At 37.7% G+C, this 19,469-nt stretch overlaps 1 protein-coding gene across 2 annotated transcripts in view; it reads right to left on the bottom strand.

Moving 5' to 3' along the window:
- LRRK2 (leucine rich repeat kinase 2) overlaps positions 1–19,469 on the bottom strand; it is a gene marked incomplete at its 5' end in the record, with an annotated part of 71,530 nt that overhangs the window by 3,713 nt on the left and 48,348 nt on the right. Inside the window, 18 exons of one of the 2 annotated variants that reach the window (XM_082310133.1) lie at positions 3,197–3,405; positions 4,170–4,322; positions 5,724–5,908; positions 6,740–6,812; positions 7,104–7,297; positions 8,328–8,522; positions 9,176–9,276; positions 11,144–11,314; positions 12,127–12,287; positions 12,962–13,152; positions 13,327–13,427; positions 13,757–13,903; positions 14,630–14,821; positions 14,975–15,121; positions 16,154–16,308; positions 17,238–17,425; positions 18,407–18,495; positions 19,119–19,320. In XM_082310133.1, coding sequence (XP_082166259.1) covers positions 3,197–3,405; positions 4,170–4,322; positions 5,724–5,908; positions 6,740–6,812; positions 7,104–7,297; positions 8,328–8,522; positions 9,176–9,276; positions 11,144–11,314; positions 12,127–12,287; positions 12,962–13,152; positions 13,327–13,427; positions 13,757–13,903; positions 14,630–14,821; positions 14,975–15,121; positions 16,154–16,308; positions 17,238–17,425; positions 18,407–18,495; positions 19,119–19,320 — 2,854 coding nt within the window. Of the gene's footprint in view, positions 1–3,196; positions 3,406–4,169; positions 4,323–5,723; positions 5,909–6,143; positions 6,227–6,739; positions 6,813–7,103; positions 7,298–8,327; positions 8,523–9,175; positions 9,277–11,143; positions 11,315–12,126; positions 12,288–12,961; positions 13,153–13,326; positions 13,428–13,756; positions 13,904–14,629; positions 14,822–14,974; positions 15,122–16,153; positions 16,309–17,237; positions 17,426–18,406; positions 18,496–19,118; positions 19,321–19,469 lie in introns of those variants that run through there. The other variant, XM_082310134.1, reaches the window with a different exon arrangement.

Genomic DNA, 19,469 nt, shown 5'->3' with positions numbered 1-19,469 from the left:
TCATGCCACTAAGAGGACAGAAAGCAGAGTTCAGTCAACCGGACCCTTTATTCAAAATCATTAACCATGAAAAACCCAGCCATGAAAACAACATAGTTCACATCTCCATTTAACGCAGGGGTTTACCAGGGTTCAAAGGCATGAGCACGGGATCGGCTGGCCAGCCTGCTGAACAAGCCCAGGAACAAAGCACCCCATTATATGCCACCAGCAGAGGTGGTAGAATCCCAGGAAACAGATGTCCCAGCGAAGGGACAGGCTGCAAATGAAGTCCCAGTGCACAGCAGAAAAAAGAAAGTGCCAGTCATCAGTTTGGTTATGAAAAAACCAAGCCAACCAAATATGATACAAACTAATGAAAAGTGTTCTGAACTAACGATGGCAGGTAGGTAGGAAAGGAGAGTTAGCAGGGAAGTAGAAATAAGGGATGGATCATAGGAAGGTGCCTACTGAATAATGCAAAAAAAGACGAGGAAGACAGGAGTGGCTGGATCACAGAGGTATAAGGTGAATGTGCCAGTGTTTCAATACCAACTTCCTGCTTATTCCCAACAAGATATATTAATAAATGTCTTGCAAGACAGATGGAAGCTGTGACGTGTTCTCCTGCCACGGCAGCACCCTGCCGTACTGGCAGCACAACGAGGGCAGCGAGCCCTTAGCTGTACGCTGGCAGAGGAACCCAGGAGCCAGCCTACGTACCTGGGTCGCGGATCAGGCCAGGGAAGGAACAGCCCCTCCGTGTGAAGACACCCCAGCTGCAGCACTGCGCCCCACACCTCCCCACACCTCTTCATACATGAAGTCTTACCCACTCCCCCAGAGAAAAGATGAGGAGGGGTCAGTTTCTGGGATATAAATAGACAGGAGTACGGCTTACTGTGAAAGCCACAGTCTTGGAAGTTTTGTGTGACCACACTTGAGTGTTCCCCTCACGATACGTTCCTTCTGAGTCGGCAAACATTTCTAGTGGGTCCCCCAGGCAAGGTCGAGAGAGATTTTTCGTGCCCTGTGGAGATCTGCAGTATATTCTCCTTTGATATTGATGTAAATCTGCTTACGGTAGGTGAGGGCTGGTGGAAACCCTACACATCTTTCATGCTCAGATTTTTCAACGCTTTTGTTTTTTCTGGCAACCAGTCCTACCCATACTCCATAAAAAAGTGACTGGAACTTATGTATAATGTTTCTTATTCAGGCTAGGCTCCCTTCTTACTGTATAGAAGTTTAAATTTTCACTTGCAAAATGAACTAGAGATTTACATATAAATCATTCTCTGTGATGTCTCATGTCTATTGTACGTCAATGTGTTAAGTGAGAGAATTAGAAAAAGACATTACATTTCCATATTCATAGATGAGCTACAGATAAAATTGATGTCTCAAAGTCTGGCAATCTCTTTTCCCTGAAATATTTACATCTGATTGACATTATATATTTTAATCTTAAACTATTTAATATAAAAATATTTCCCTCTATCTTCTCTCATTTCACACAAGCAATGCATTACTATTGCAGAATTGCTCAGCAGCCTCAGTGCCATCTTCATGGATTCTGTGAAAATCCCAGTAAAAACAAAGTCTTTGAATTTAGGAAAAAACCCAACCCTTATAAATAATTGCTGGGAAAAAATGATCAAAAGAAAAAAAGTACATATCAGACTGCCTGTATCAACCTTACTTGCCATTCTTGAGATTTGTGCAAATGCAGCTAAACTCAGTTTCTCCTGAAGTATTAGCTTTTCTGTACATAATATTCTGATTAAAAATGTTGAAATGACTAGAAACAAAGAATATGAGACTCAAGGCTTTTTAAATCACACTGTATTATTCTATACAATATACTTTCCCTATTGATGACAGTAATAGGTGAGGCAGAAATTTTGTTTTCATAGTGAGTATTCTTTACAAAATCCTAAAAATAAAACGTCCCTTTATAGTTCTAATGTTGTAGCTATCAGGACTAGAAGGACTGAAAATGCTGTGCTAGTGAATCTGGACTCTATAGCTGGCACTCTTTAACAGCTGAGGACTGAACAGACTGTACAAACTTGCTGTCTCAGGCAAAGGCAAGTCAGAGGAAGATGGAGCTTTTTTGACTCATACAACACTGTCAGCACTATGAGCTAACTGTAGTCTATGGATATTTCTGGTGCCAGAAAGGAAAAAAACAGCGCCCAAATTAAGTTCATGATGGTAATGAGAAAACATCCACAGCCTGCAACTATGAAGTTTGCTAGCAGGATTACAGTGTGTTTCTGAGTCCACAACAACAGCTTCAGAGTCTTTTTTTGACAGCAAACACACTTTAAATCACACTGACAAGGGAACTCCAGAGTCTTTTTCAAAACACAGTGGAAGGTGATGGGAATCCACGTGTTGTGCCACGGAGTACTTTTTGAAGTGATGTGTATTTTAAGTGTACCCACCACTGCAGTACAATGAACTCTTGAGTTGGTATGGCCTTTATCACTTTTGGGAGAGACGCAGGAAAGTGTACAGGTGAAGGAAGTTACAACAGCCAAGAAGTGCCCCATACTCAATTATGCTCCTCTGGCTGTTTGTAATTACCACTGAAAACCCACAACTAGTGTCTGCCTACAGCAGCTGGAAACAACTGGCCCTGGTGACAGCAACAGCACATATGTGCAAGTCTGCACCCTGAGTCCAAGTGTGCAGCACTTTCCCAGCTTTGCTGTGATCTGCCTGTGACTCAAACCTAAAAGAACTATTCCTGAATAAGGATGGGAGAAGAAAACTAGGCAATAAGCAATTAAGGAAAAATTATTAAAACCTAGCAAGCTCCACAGAGAGAGAAGTCAGAAGCATAAAACTTAAGATGGAGAAAGAACACAGGCAGACACAGATCAAGATGAAGACGACCTGACAGAAGACGGTGAGCGCTGTGCTGAGTTATGGCATGAGGACGCAGTGAAGGTGGGGTGTGTTCGTGTGCTGATCAGTGACAAGCCAGGGAAGAGCTGTTGTTTTACGTGGGCACAGGTATGACAGCCTGCTGTATTCAGCCAACACCGGAGTGTCTGGCCTTGACTGAAGATGACAGCAGTGGAATAGAATGAATGAACAAAACACGGAAAATGCTAATCTGTTCCTGGAACACCATGCCAAACAGGAGACAGCAATCCTAAACTTGGCACTGATTTCAAAGTACTCATCATTTGATGGTTTTACTTACCTAGCTGAGCTGTTATCATGACTCTAACAGAATCACAAAAGTTGTGTATAACTTGTACAGGACGACGTGTTGATAAATCAAGCAGCAAGATATGTCCTCCTCCTGTCCCTATCCACAGTGCAGTATTTTTCTGGAGGCAAATTGTCTTCACTCTTCCAGAATAAGCCAGTTTATGTTTTGATTCCTTATTTAGTTTTTCCACTTCGTCCCTATGAGTATGGAGAGAATTTGTATTAAAATCTTATGGCACACTATTCCGCAACTGCTAAAATGACTCTCTCAATACCAGCCTTTTAAACAATCATTCATCAAGACAAGCTGCAAAAATCTCATGCTGATCAGCTGATTGACTTGAAATGAACTGGGATGAAAACTACCGGACTTCTGAGACCCAACTGGTCTGCTTCAAAAGACCTTTAAATAGGAGGCAGGTATACTTCTCTGTTCTCTCCCGGTCTGCAGGAGAATAATGCCACTGCAAAGTGGGAGGAGCACACCTAGAGCTGCTCCTGACCTCACCATGAAAATGAAATGGACATGGCACATTAAGGGAGAGGAACAATTTAAATGCAAATGAAAATCACCGTCACTGTTAATAAAACTCTGATCTCCTACTGAATCTGTGCACTGGAGAGAGAAGACATTCTTATTCAGGGGATGCAGGAAGTAACTGGATGCAAAAGCATTAGTACCTGAAGGACAGTAAAAGACTTTCTTCTTTCTTGAGCAGAGTTAAATGAATCTTCTTGAAATCATAGACAAATTGTGAAATATAATAAGGGTCTTAAAAAATTGAGATTCTGTATGGGATATTCTGAAGTTCTGAGCCAAAAGAGAGGAAAAGAACTCCACATTTGCCCAAAGAATTGGGCAAATCCCTTACCTCCAGCAAGCTAAGGTACTATGCTAGAGAAGACAATCTGATATCCAGCTTTCGATGCATCAGGCCATCAATCTGAAATAAAACACTTACTTAAGAAAATGTGCACAGTCAATTAGTTCAGAAAGTTTTTCTGTCTTCTTGTCCCAGATTTCCACAAAATGGCTGTTTTTCTTTGCCAAGTAGATGGATTTGTCTATTGCTATTGAAATAATGTTTGCATCACTGTAAGCGTTATGACAGAACCTAGAAGAGAAAAGAACTCCAGTTAGATACACAGAAAATATCTAGTAGAAAAACTTGGGTATTATTAGTGGGGTTAGCTTCCCTCTAACTCTTACAGAGTCATTCAGCCTTAAAACTAAACTGGGCTAGGATACAACTGAAAGGGTTTGCTGTAATCTTCCTACAGTTCAACATAAATTCTCACAGTAATGGAGTTATGCTGATGATATCCCTGGAGGCACATTAATGCCCAAAAACCTATTAATAAATCTTTCCCATTTATCTGCTCAAATCACATATGCTCACATCACAGCAGGGCAAACTCCACCTTTCTCCTGCCACTCTTTCAATGTCTGGAGACACTCGATAGTTTTCACAGGGCCCACAAGACCACAAAGGGTCACTCAACACAAAGATGACTAAGCGTAAAAAGCAGCAGTGAGATTTAGTTCACCTTGCTCTGCTCTTGTTTCACTTCAGCTGACAGCCTTTTTGACTATTTTCCTCTACATACGAATTTGTCTGTCATGCCAGATCTGTGCCTGCATGTACCAAAATATTATTGGCCCTGCAATTTAACAGCATTAGCTTATTTCACTGACTCTTTAATTCATCTTGAAGAACAGCTCAAAATCACAGGTCCCTGACAGCAGACACTCAGTAATGTTACTTGCTTTTGACAACTTTAACTTCAAAACCATATACAGTTTTGTCTCCACAAAGCTCAAATTATTCCTGTGACATGTTTTGCATCTTGCCATTGAACTGCATTTTACTGAAGTTTTAGTTTCTTGCTTTATATTAACACATTATTTTCCAAAGCAAATTCATTTCCCAGAATAATGATCTCTACTAGCGTAAAATCAAACACTGCTTTCTCTGCTCAGGAAAAATTCCCCTTAACTTCAGAGCAGGATTTGCCCATGTGAGAATTAAATCAAACACTCCGAAAACTTCAGTCTCTAATCTAAATAACGAGAAGTCAGCAATCATACATGATTTAACTATATAGGGCAAAGATATGCACACATATCAAACTGACAAACACGTAAGGACAAATACTACGCTATTACGTGTGTATAATTCTAAATAAAGTAAACAGGGCCTGGACAAATGGAATTGGGGGAGAAAAACTCATCAGTTGCATTTATACATTTTCTGAATAGATACTGACTTCATAAATTCTTTATCTAGTAAAAATGCATATCCCTTGTTTAAAAGCAGCAATGAATACTTTAAACACTACTCACTGATCTTATTTTAATGCACATTGTATTCCACCTGTATTATGAAAGGAAAAGAACAGAAACAAGAGAACTGAAAGAACGAGCTCTAGAACAAGACATTACATCAAAGTACTGCCAGAAATCTTCAATGAAAATGATGAAAGAAACAATAACATAATTTCTTAAAAAAACTTACAGTTGACTTGTCTTTGTTTCAATGAGCTTTTGAACAGAGAAATCGCTAGTTAAGGCAATGATCTTTGTTCCACAGCCTCCCCAGATAATATTTTTTTCAGATAAGTATGAGGATTCGTTTAAGCACATCAGTGGTGTGCTAACATTTCCTATAGTTAGTATCTTCAAAGGTGTAGCACCCTTACACTGCAAGAAAAAAGATACTCTCCATTAGAAACATGGAGTATACAGACACTCAGAAACTGTTAAAACAAGGCCACACAGCCTGCTGAATTAAATTTACACAGCCAAATTTTCTGGTGTCTTACCAGAATGTTAGAGACTGAAAAGCACTATAGTCTCATGACAGATGTCTCATAGAAAACAGCCTGTGTGAGCGGAAACGGGACAGAGCTGGGACCGACACCTTCTGCAACCCCTGGTGCAGTTCACGAACTGGATGGAAAGTCACATCCATATCTTGGAGACATCCCACACTGGACCATATTCTAGTTCTGCAATGCACTGCAAATCCATAACTGCTCTAAATGGCATATGGTCAGGAGCTAACCCTCAGGAACCAGCTGATACAAACAACTCCCAGCACTTCTTTATCTTTACCTGTTCTGTGAGCAGAAGTCTGACCTACAGAAAATCTTAACAATATTGTCTTTTTTAAGACATCTGTTCTACGAAAAGTTAGTGTGAACGAAAAGAAAAAGGAGCTATGACAGCAATAAATAAAGGAGATTAAAACTCTTAGAATATTCTTAATAACAACCATTATTGTCACTCTCTAGTCAGTTTGCCAGGCCTTTCAAAGTCCTATAATGAGAAATAATTTCCCCCTCTTAACTCTATTGGTTAAAACAGATACTGTAAAACAGGTGCAGTTCCTCTAAGACTGTAGTAGAAAATTATTTTTAGTTTTAGAGAAGCAATTAAAAAATAAGCTGCATGAAATAAAGCTACTATTGGTAGTTGCTTTACATATTACTGAGAGTATTTTGTAGAACAAACAGCAAAGAACCAGTCTACCTTTACTGCTCTGTCTTCAAAAACTGCCAGTCTGCCATCAGCTGTGCCTACCAAGAAGAAATTCTTCTGTTTGCTGAAATAAAATAAAATAATGAATTCTAGAAATGCCTTAATCAGGTAAGAGGAATTTAAATGAGTAGCCTCTGGTATTTCGAGAGTTTCATTGAACACTAAAAGCAAATACAGCCACCTGTGGTCAAGAATGTAGTCTCCAGTTATGCTGGGTGCAAAATTAAGTGAAAGTACAGGCAAAATAAGCAGTTGTCTGAACAAAACTGCATGAGTGTACAGCTGTCATTTTCTGAACATCTCTGTTTAGTCATATTTTCAAAATGTAACCCAAAATATTTAAATTCATTTATACCTTTGCTTTGAAAGAGAATTACAGTATAAACAAGTGATGGAATCTGACATTTTCTGCAGACGATGCCTTCTTGTTTCATCTTCTGTGTTAAGTGCCCACAGAGAACCAGACTGGGTTCCTGCTACAATCCAGTTTTCTTTCTCAGTAGGAAGGGTCACTAAGGCTAAACTTAAGATTTTACTATCTGTGATATCCTGAGTCAGAAAAAAAAGGAAAAACAACCTGGTTATGATTTCAGTAAGGGTAAATGCTAGTAAATTGCTGGCAATAAAAATAAAGTACAATCCTCTCAGACCCTGGACTGGCCTAACCTCCCCATTAACAAATTTAATTTCCTATTAGCAGAATACATCTTCAACTGTACCATCTATCTTCAAAGTGCTCGTAAGGACCCTTCAAACAGTACACAGGAAAATCTCTAAGCTGAATGCTGAAAAAAAAGTTCTCTCTCTCTATTCTAATGAAGGTCTCAAAGCCATCAGAGAATTAAGCAAATAGAACTACCCTGCAATCTACATTCAGTTTAATTGCTAACAATAAAAGTACTGGTCTAATACTTCTTCTTCTCATTTTAGTTTTAGAAAAATAAGCCATATAGTTTATACCAAAGCTACAAATTCAAATGTATCACGGTCAACAGATGGCAGATGGAAATATAACTTAAACAACTTTGACGATGAATCACACTCAGTTCTGGCACACATGTTCATCACAGCACATCAGGCCTGGGTAAAACCTCTTCCTTTTTCTGATGGCACGGGACTGAGATGTACAAAAAGCAAATGAAAAGAACTGGAGGGTATCAGCCAAAGTGGCACAAGGAGGTGGCATCCATGGGAAGAGAGGAACTGTTAAGAGAGTAACTGGATTGTTAAGGGAGGCAGAGATAGGAAGGGCTGTATAACTGTTACTCCTTGTTCTAGCCTCTGTGCTAGAAATAGCTTCCATCTGAGGGGAAGAAAGGAACCCAGCAGTGGAAAGACATTATTACGAGAAAGTTCAGGCTGGATGGCAGGAAGAGAGGAAAAAGTGACTGCGTTTCTGCTTCATTTCTGCGTTTCTGCTTCATTTCATGGATACAATGATGACTCACTTATGAGCAATCTTTGTTCTCTCAAAGCTTAGCTTGCCAGAAGTAATATCCTAATGTTAAAATGCAATTAATACTTCTGAAATACATCTGGGTGCCAAAAAATTAGAATAAATGGCAACTTTCCCACATACCTCACAAGTATGTCCATCTGTATTTAGGTTAACAAAGGAAAGTTGTGCTTTTTCTGTGTTCCCATTGCCTATCCAGACTCCTGCCTTCTTGCAGCTTTGATTGGCAGCTACCATGCACTCTGCTGTGGACGTGCTGGGTATTGAAACATACCTCATCAAACAGAGAAGCTCTGCAGAATTCAGGATCTCATAAACCTACAAAGCAAGCCACAACATGCACATGGTAATAACAATGGCTTCTACAGTGATAAATAAATAACAAGCAGTGGATAACAATGTTTTCTGGAACATGGACATAGTATCCCAGCAGGTCTGCTCATTCGTATTACCACTATTAATGAGCAGTCTTTGTACACTGAGCACCTTTACGTTGACTCTTATTTTTCTGTTAAAATTTCAGGACGCCAATGGGGTTAAGACATGTTTGAAAATTTCACCCGTTTCAAAGATCAATGCGACGTGTGATACCAGACAGTAGGTTTCAGATCCAGACTGCTGTTCCCCCTCTCACATGCGTGGAGCGGTATAGGCTAACCACACTGGTACTGTATAACAAAGTCCTTTTTGCATAGCTCTAGTAAGACCATGAAGTTATCCAAATCCTGTTTTGCTACAATCACTATACAGCAACACAGGGAAAAACAGCAGGCTAGAATACATGGTTGGTAGATACAGTTTATCCCGGATGGCGAGAGCCGGCGATATTCCATGGCTGTTTCGCTTCCAGAAAAGAACAGAAAAAACCCTGCGCCTCTTACTAACTGAAATGTCCCATTCCTTTTTAGAAAGCACGCCAACTGAATTGTATCATCTACCACAAAAATACAAATAAATACACTAAGTAATACCTGTGAAGATGTTGGCCGTTCCTGAGGATTTTCCTTCAAACACTTTTTAATTAAATTTTCAACTTTAGGCCAGGGGGCACATCCATATTCTTTGACAGGATCTAAAACGTAAAATTAGACAACTTCTTAACTGGCCTTTACCATAGTTCAGAAATGAGAGTTCTGAATAACTTTCTTCTTATTTTAAGAATCCATCTAATTTCTTACAGAGCTGCTCTAAGAAATGTCATACTTTTAGGTAAAATGCCAGCATGAACAGCTTGGAATTGCTCATCTGCCATTAAATGCTAGAGCATGAAATGCTAGAGCTAGAGTCCTTTTCATTAAAAGCAGTTAAAGCAAATGGATTTTGCTTTAACTTTTTTTTAATGTCCCTGTAGCTGGGACTGAATCACAGATATGAGTGAGTTGATTTGATTAATGCTGACCATTCAAGGGCATGTCATTTCAGTCTGTAGTTTTTTCAATTCCTGTGAACATTTTTCTCTTCTGTGTTTGGGCAGAGTATAGGGAATACAGATGAACTTCCAATAAAATGTATAGTAATTTAGATTAACAACTCCATATAGTATTTATGAGATATGGAAGTTTAAACTCTCATTTAGTGCTTTGAATATGTATCTCATGACTATAGGTGCTGACCTGTCTAAGAACAAATCACTCATGAATAATGGTGCCTTTATTGCTTTTCCTTTTAGTTCATCATAATCCACAGCAGATATTCCACTCCTACGTTAGACAGAGGTAACATTAATGATAAATACCTGCAAATGAACATATTCTGTTCAGCAAATGATAGGCAGTGTTTACTTGTGAGGTCAGCCAGCCCCTTTTTTTGGTGGAAATATGAAAATGATGAGCATGTGCACTGATGGAACTGTACTATCTCCAGAAACTAATACTTCCGATTATTTCATAGGGCTCATAGTACATAAAACGGCTAAATGGACAGCTGCACTTAAGAGATAGTCATCAGTTCTTGGGATGGCCTCTTTAGGGAGGGGGTTTAAACTGTCTGAGCTATGAATTGGACTATTCTCCTTAACGAGTAGAAAATGTATGAAGTCTCTATCTCTCCTAATGGAGAAGCCATGCCAGATTAACTGGTACAGTTACTGCCCTTTCCTAGATGGACTGAGTTTCCAGTCTTAAAGAATGCTTCATGAGTACATCTGCTATTGCAGGGCAAAAAACAAGAACGCCACGCATTAAGCTTGAAGTACTAAAAACTTCCAACAGCTCTTTACACAGAAGTTGCCAAATACTGAGTTACACTGTCCAGCTGACTACGTCATGTCCAGCCTGACAGCCTGTCTAATCTCCCTTCCAGCAGCCAACAATTACATCTTGTAATGCAGATGGAATATGAAGAACGTTATGTAGCTGGGCAGGGACTTCACACTCTTGACAAGTTAAAAGGGAATTCCTATTTAAAACCTTTAGGGGTGGCTGCTCTTTTAAGGTAGTGGCACTTTTTTAAAATAAGATTTCAAGGGATTTTTAAAAGTTTTTAAGATATGCAGCTTCTCAATAATGGATTTTTTTAATGTCATGTATCACGATGAAAGAACAGAAGTGGAATTGTGTTTATCTTAGTGCATGATATGCATCACCACAGTAATAAGTAAGGGTCAAGTCCAGACATGCTATTAGAAGGTACCTTCAGCAACATCCATTTTAGCTAGGTCTGGATAAAGTCCCAAGTACACAAAACCTCTATTTCTTTAGAAAGTGAACCAGCTAGATCCCTTGAAACTGCAATGAAATGATAACCAACGTGATGTTGAATAGATGCCTGTTTCTCACTATTTCAGAACCGTGTGAAATTAGGAGAAGCTTCTAAAAATTGCTATTATGTAGTCTCCTCCTCTGATCACTGTCAGATACAACATAAAATATGAGAGGTCTTATTTTGGAGAAGGCAGGACAAACGGTCTGCTTTCATGTTAAAACTTTAACAAGGCATACCTGGTAACTTTCCTTGTATCGCTAATTCATCAAATTCATTTGGAAACTTCAAGCCTTCCATTATTCTGCCTCCTCCTGTTAAAATGTCATAAAGCAGCAAGCCAAATGAATAAACATCAGCTTGCTGATTGTAAATAACATTTCCTCTGGCAACCTCCGGTGCTCGAAATCCTGCAAATAAATCATTCATTAATAGTTATGATTCATACCAAGCTGAAGCCATCTTTATCCTTGTAAGAGCAAACACTTACTGATAAAAATGTCACAGGAAGTAAACCAGAAATGGCACACTATTTCTGGGCTGGCAATAGTTTGCATGTGGCAGACCTCCAAAAATATCAGCGATCAGTATAAAGGAAGGGGACAGTACATCAGTTACAGAGCTCCTGCACCATTACACGTAAAATAATTCATTTTGCAATGAATACTGAAAATGCAGGGCAAGTCTGCAGTCTTTACTGAAGGCCTAACATTTAACACTTGAAGTCACACCCTCATGGACAATTTCCAAGACCAAAAGGCACTTCTCAAAGTTGTTGAATTGTTCTGTGCTGTAAAATGGGTGCTAATATGTTCTCTCTAAAGTCAGGGAACAGTGCAGGTAATTGTTGCCTTTAAAAAAAATTAAGACCTACCTATGTATTACTGAAAGTTGAAACAACAAATAATTTTAGCAGTATAATTGCAATATCACAATAACCATACTAAAACAAGACAGCAAAACATCATCATGAATGCATGTAATTTGTTCTCTTTTTAAACCTTTAGTGCACTCCTTGATTCTTCTAAAAGGAGTTAAAACATGAATAGGAAGAAAGGCCGAGAGGTCTAAATCTGGTATCACAACTTGTAATATGATTAGGACTACATTTTGTGATTTTGACTAGAGTATAGATTTGAGTTACTTCTTACAGACTAAATAAAAAAACCATATTAGCTATTTTTTGACACAATGCACTGTAAAACAAAGCATTTTTCCATACCTGGTGTGCCTTCAGAGGTTTTTATTCCCATTCGGCAACAATACTGGGCAATGCCATAGTCAGCTATTTTTGCAATAACAGCTGAATTGGGATATAGGGTAAAGAGCAACACATTGTGAGGCTTTAAATCGCGGTAGATGATCATTGCTGAATGCAGGTACCTGTTAATCAAAAAGTATTTATTGAAAGCATTCATAATTCAGGGATGCATCTATACACACACATTGCATGCCTTATTCCCACAACAGTAAATCGTGCTTTCAAATGTTAAATATTGTGTTAAAAAAAGTCAAACATAACTAACATTGACACCGCCTTGCTGGATACTGACGTTAGAATTGTTCTGAAATACTATTTACTGGCATATAAACATTGCAGTATTTTAGTACCAAGTCTTATCTGAAGTGTCACTGGCAGGTTTGAAAACTGAATCTTAGAAGTTTAAGCTTCATTAAGGTCCCTCAGCTCCTTTGCAGGTTTTGTCATTTTACAATCACACTTCAGTAGCTCCTGAGGACCTTCATGGACTTTCAGAACTTTAAAAACGCACTAAATTAATTTCTTTGACATTTTAATAAGAAATCAACAGCCACATAGAAATTCCACCCAGAGCTCTTGCTATTTCTCTACTTATATGAGTGCCACTTGTTAGCAGAAAAAAATAGGTAACAAAAGTTTTTGTTATATATCAGCTAATCAATCATAAAAATACAAGCATTTGTCTGACCCAGGGAATATTCTGCTTGAGTTATAAGAAAATATAAGCTTTTCATTTGCAGTATATCCTACTTGCAGCTGTATCCTGTTTTTACAGGAATGTAGAAGTCACATTTACCTTAAGCCATCAGCTACATGTAGAGCTATCCTGTGCTGAAGTGTTCTAGTTAAACTTGCATTGTCTTGTTGAAGCAAACGATCAAGAGATCCTTTAAGGGCTAATTCCATCACCAGCATCCGGGGACGGATTGCAGCAGCCAGCAGAGACACTAAACTGGGGTGATGGAGGTGACAAAGCACTGCAAGCTCCTGTAAATTGTAAAATCAGATGAAATACTGCAAATAGCATAACCTCTGTAGCTCTGAAGTAAACTTAGAAATGTTTTGGAGTGAAGTCTTGCTCTTTATTTAAGCTTTTTAAGCTCTTCACTAGGGTTGGTATTCCAAGAGCAGCACTACAGAAAAAAAGGCAATATTTCTTACTTGTCTTAGGAGCCTGAGGGAAGTATGTTTATTGAAAATCTTTACGGCAACCTCTTCTCCACCATAGGATGCACGGTACACAGATCCAAACCCACCATCACCTTTTCAAAGATAAAATTGAAAAGAATATTAAAAACAAAGGGATATCAACCATTTCTCAAAAAAATAGCTGAAAAGGTCCAATTTTAAAACGTGTGGATCATCTACTGTGTTAAGCTTCATGATCAGTAATATAAACACATAAAAAACGGTGTCCTAGCATACAAGTTAATGGAAAATTGCAGCCTTAATAACTTGTAATTCAGAATACCTTAAAAAATTCATTTCCACAAAAAAGAAATATCTAAAATGTTTTCTGTATGTTGCAGAACTGACTTCAATATATTTGTTTACATAAGCTCTGTAAAAAACCCTACAAAATAACGCTTACCCAAGAGAAATTCAGGAGCTTTGTCAAATTCCAGGTCATCGTTGTTCAACATAATATTTCTAGGCAAATCAGCCAATATCAGATCAGGAGCAATCTGAGCTATTGGAATGGTATGTCTTGGTTGGTCGGGATTTACCAAAAGGTCACCTAAGAAAAATAAATGAGGCAATTAAAAAAAACAAGTAGTCATCATTCAAGAGGCACTGAAAGGTACATGGATCTCTGTGAGTGCATATGATCAATGTACCTAAATTTAAATTCCTGTGTGTGCGTGTGTATACATATACACACGCACACACAGACAAACATACATACATATCTATATATGGAACAGAACACTAATTAAGTTTGCCATTCAACTTAATGTATCTTACATGTTTAAGTATTTTCAAGTATTGTGATAGCAACTGTTGCTACATAACACCACCAAACTGACCAAGAGATTATTTTTCTGTCTATAAAAAGAAAGAATTCTGTTAGTATGTAGAATGTCATCATGAATATTGCCTTTTAAATTACTGTTGTATGTGGTCGAACCAAAAGATCTAGTATCAGTTTTACTATGTGCTGGATTCAATTCCATGAATGAAGCTGCATTATCGGTATCATGACGAAACGATTCTTTTCATTATTGCTTTTTATACATGACTATACAGAGTAGCTGTAATCTGTCCCATATTCTATATGTATACAGACAGCACTTACATAAAAAACCAGAACAAGTTGCTTTTGACTTACACTGTAATTATTTCTTACAGAAATGAAACATTTTTAAATGACATGAAGTACCCAAATGTTGTAAAGGGGATGTTGGATAATATTTATCTATATACAGGTATACCTCTATATACCTCAAATGGCATAAATATATACCTTCTTCAGCTTTTTTAAGTAAGTCATCAAGTAGTATTTTTTGGTGTTCTTCACCATCCTGAAAGCTGTACAGAGCCCATTTCTTCAACAGTGTTTCCCCTTCACCACATACATCTATATCCAGCAAACCTGGAAACCATTCTTCCATAAGAGAATCTATGTGATCCACAACTTGCCCCAAAATGATGCACCCTTTAAGAAACAAAAAGAGGGAAATTATAGCCTCAATCTGCCATACTTGTAATTACAAAGCTAAACCGTACATTCCAAAGGCAAAAGCACAACAAACCAAAATGCCAAGCTGCAATCGAACTAGAGCAAAAACCAGGCTCAGGAATAATTAACCTTTTCTGCAAGAAGGTGCCGTAATTTTCAAAAAACTGTCTGGACTGTTGTCAAATACTGCTGATTCCACTAGACAATAAGCTTCAGGAGACCAATTCAAGTAGATGCCTTGTCTCCAATACATTCTATTAGGACGAAGAGCTCGCTCTAGAAAATACAAAATTAGATTAAAAATCTCATCTCCAATATGAATGTCATATTTTAAAATATTCAGAATAATTCATGGTACTTTAAATATTTAATTATGATTGTAGCCTTATGCCTACCCAAATAACAAAACAAAATAAAGGCTTCAACTTTGCAGACAGAATAGCATCATAAAAGCTGAATATATGTCAACCAGTGTTCAGTTATATAAGGCATGTCCACAAACTAAATATTTAATCAGATGGTAAGTCATGTAGCAGGTGATGCATGTAGGGATTACAGAAATGCTTAGGTACATTCAGGTTCAAACACAGAATATCTTAGGCAACATATGAAAAAAAGTCAGTGATTTACATTTTCCCTCTATCACACACTCATGCAATAGCAAGATGTGACTGGAAATCTATGCTGAGGAGGAAACTGAATGCCAGGAGAGCAGGCAGTTATAAATCATGTTTGTAGAGCATTAGCAATGCGTATTTTTCATACTTTACTTGTCAACAGTATTCACAAATCACACATTAAAAAACCAAAGATGAATGAAATTGCAAAGTTCAGCAGATGATAGATCTCATGTCAAAGGATGGAATTATTGGAAAAAAAATTAAAGCCCCCCCCCGCCCTTCTGATAAAAGCAACGTTTTTAGACTTTCATAAAGGGAGAATCAATGAACCTGAAGAAAAGCAGTTTGTTTTTCTGTGTGGGAGACATATCCTTTCCTGTATTCTTTGTAGAAATGAATGGCAATATAGCATAAGTATAAGGATTTCCTCCATCTCGAGCATGTGAAGGAGAGAAATAGGCTGCTTACAACCTTCACTTTCTTTTGCACACCACTGTAAAGATCAGGCACTATCTGTTCCTGGATATTTCTAAGTTACAAAAATGACCACTGTTCTTTTTCTCACATTTGTGAAGTGGCCAAAAATTAGCTAAAGCAAAACAATGTTGGGGATTAGAGCTTTAACATGCAGGTGTTGGCATTCAAAGCAAACATGCTCACTACTGCTTTTGAAGATAAAGATTTGTACCTCTTCCTGACAGCATGTAAGGTGATATTTCAAGCAACCTGTTGATCAGCCTGGACCAAAATCCCATAGGAAAGTATGGCATCTCATAAAGCCTGACGATAATTTCTGAATTTTCACAGTGAGGAAGCTCTATAACAGGTCTGTGATCAGACAAACTGAAAGAATAAAAATATCAGCAGTATTTGATGATGTACTTCAGCCAAACTGACTAATGACATACATTATTTATTATGTAAAATGTATTATTTATTAATGTATGAATGATTCAAATGATCAGGGAGCAGACAGATAGTGTTTTTGCTTATTCTGCTTGCTTGTGCTGAAGTGATGTTCTGCTGTAATTTAAACCCAACAGAACCTCACTAACAATCATTAGATATCAAATGTAAATGTGAGAAAAACCTGAGACACATATAAGGCAGGTAAGACATTCAGATAAAGTCTTCTTATCCCAGGACTTTGAAGAACGTAGAAACTCTAATCAATGCAACCATACAACACTCTCTCCATTAAGCAAAATAAGTATTATTAAACACATTAGGGAAATCTGTAACTGAAGCAGAGAAACTGTGTTACCTGCTTCAGAGAAAGGAAAAAGATTGCATTCAAATTCATAACACTTCTTTGTCACCGCATTTAATAACTAGACTGTTTGGAGGAGATACTGCTGCTGCTAACTTGACTGTGATACTCACTCCAAGCAAATAGGCTGTAGAAATTCATGGTTATCTTTTATATTGCAATAAATATCGGTAATGGTGGCACACCGCAATGTAAAGCTAAATTATAATCTGCTGTAGTCTCAAAGCACGGTAACTGTAAAAGAAGTATTATCCTCATAAAGCATTTTATCATTTATACATTCTATTTACGCACCATGTTAATATGATGTAAGCTTTATCTGCTACAAGGTAAGCTTAACATGTATGTGAAAGCATTTACTAAAATGTAGTGTACTAAGTATATACCATGCTTTCATATACCAAATTGCTTTGATGATCAGTTAAACTAATTAGCCTGATGGGAGGTTTTTAGTTTGATTGATCTCTATGGCTCTCATTTGTGGGTTTAGCTCTTTGCTTACCTGCTTGGGATTAGTAGTTGATCCTCTCCTAATGGCAAAGCAATCTGAAACTTTTCCAGAAGCTTAAAGTATTGTGACATGTAGATCTTAGGAAACTTGCTCTTCTTTAAAAGGAATTTTTCCACATCTGAGCGCTTTACAATTCCCTTAGGATATTTAGAAAAGCCTTCCACTTTCACTGTCAGAATCTTTCAAAAAAAGTAAAACAATTTCAGGTGTACAGTCATCATTAGATTGTATTTTCCTGACAAACTTTGTTCCTTGAAATATTTGGTAGCCTATATTTTAGGGGGAAAAAATGGACTCTATTTCACAGTGAAACCAAACATTTTCATAATGCTAGCCAGCAAGAAGACAGCAATGAAAAAATTTAACCTGTCCAAGCCACTAGTGTGCTACCTTTCTTCAGTAGCTTTCACTGTACCATATTATATGGAAATTTATCCTACAAGTTAATTTGTGAAAGTGTTCTCTGAAAGGAGCCTATGTACAGTGATTTTTCATATCACTACTTCACACAAGCATATTGGTAGTGACAACATGATCTTCTAGGTCTTTTCTCACTCCTAATCTCACCAGCTTTAAAGGCTCAAACTTACATTTTTGCCATCCCATTTCCTGCACTCAATGAAAGGTAAAGTTTCAGAGGTTGGGAAATCTGAATATATACAAAAAATTTTGAGTGTTTCTAGATCAACATATCAATGATGGTTTCACTTAAGCAGTCAGTCTGCTACCCTCCCGTCCCAACATGTGAATCCATGTCACTCACTTTCCTCTGCCATCAGTACCAAGCATACAATGACCCTTCTTTCCCCATTCTTATGGCTTTAATCCAAAGTTCCACCTTTTGCCTCAACCTATCACAACATATTGCAGGATTACTTTGCATCCCCGGCGTTTTTCTATCCTACACGCATTTTTGTGTCCGGTGTAGTTTAAATGATATTGGACATTACAGTGTAAGCACATAGAACCACTGAGACAGACAGTTGTCTAGAAAGCAAAGGAAACAGAAAGAGCCAAGTAAACCAATCTGGGCCTTGAGAAAATTCTAGACCATGAAACAGTAAAGAAATGGTGAAGAAGAATCACTGATAAGTTACAGTGGTTTGGGACAGGGGAAAAATTTCCATGAATGTAGATACAAAAAGTAATCAGAGTCTAACCTGTGCCATGATTTCACATAGCCACTTAGGATCTACAAAATACAGATCTCTTAGCTGTAGGGCTGGGTCTTGAAAATGAAGGAGTACACCTGCGCAAAGAATATTGTAATTAGCAATGCATTTCTCAATCTCCATATTAAGCAAAATAAACACCCCACTCTGGGCTGTTTTTCTTATGTGACTTGATATAAGCAATATGAACAATAAATACAGCTATTGAATTTACATCACTATCTCAGGAGAGTAGAATGCAAACATGGTTTGTTCAGCTTTACCTTTATTTTCAGATGTTTTGTTAAGATTTGTAATCTGACTTGCTTTTTTGCCAAGCAGCTATGCTCTGTGTGGTTTATTATTTAATCTTATGAAGTCTGTACGGCACTGAGATAAACTGTTACATATATTCACCTAACCACTATTCTATTCAAGCTATTATAGCAATTGCATCTTTCTTCAGAAACTGTGCTGTCTAACCAGCAGCTATGACGTTTTCAAGGAGGGGTAAGATATATAAATTGTTACAGTAGCAATCCTTTATATCATGGAATTCCTTTATGACATAGCAACCTGTATTATCAAACTAACGTTGCTTAAGCATTTCAGATCAACATTTAGTGGCAACCTTGTGCGAGATTTAAAAATGCATACAGGTCTGTCTGCTGCAGATTTGCAACGAAGTGCTTACAAACATACACTGAAGATAGTATTTCACCTGATTCATTCAGAAAGTGAATCGCATGAGGGAGTTCATTTTCATCCAATTGTAACTGGCTTTCTTGTACCAGTTCCAGTAAGCGTTTCTGATCAATCACAGGAAATTCAATTGGGACATTTTTACGTTCCAGCAAAATTCTCTTCTCCAGCTCCAGGTAGCTGTCAGGAATTAGCTGACCAACCACTGGTTGATCTCTGATCTGTATAGTTAGGAATAATAATCTTAAATGTATTAATTTATTAATGTGAAATGCAGACAATAAAACTAAGATGTAAGGTGGGTATGTATGTCCACTCAATAGTAGCAGCAAGAAGGATCAAGAACACTCATTTATTAACTAACATGGCT

Source organism: Platalea leucorodia (genome assembly GCF_965183815.1).
Source record: "Platalea leucorodia genome assembly, chromosome: 4".
NCBI lineage: Eukaryota > Metazoa > Chordata > Aves > Pelecaniformes > Threskiornithidae > Platalea > Platalea leucorodia.
The sequence above is the reverse complement of the archived record's forward strand: the minus strand, read 5'-3'. Positions and strand labels throughout refer to the sequence as shown.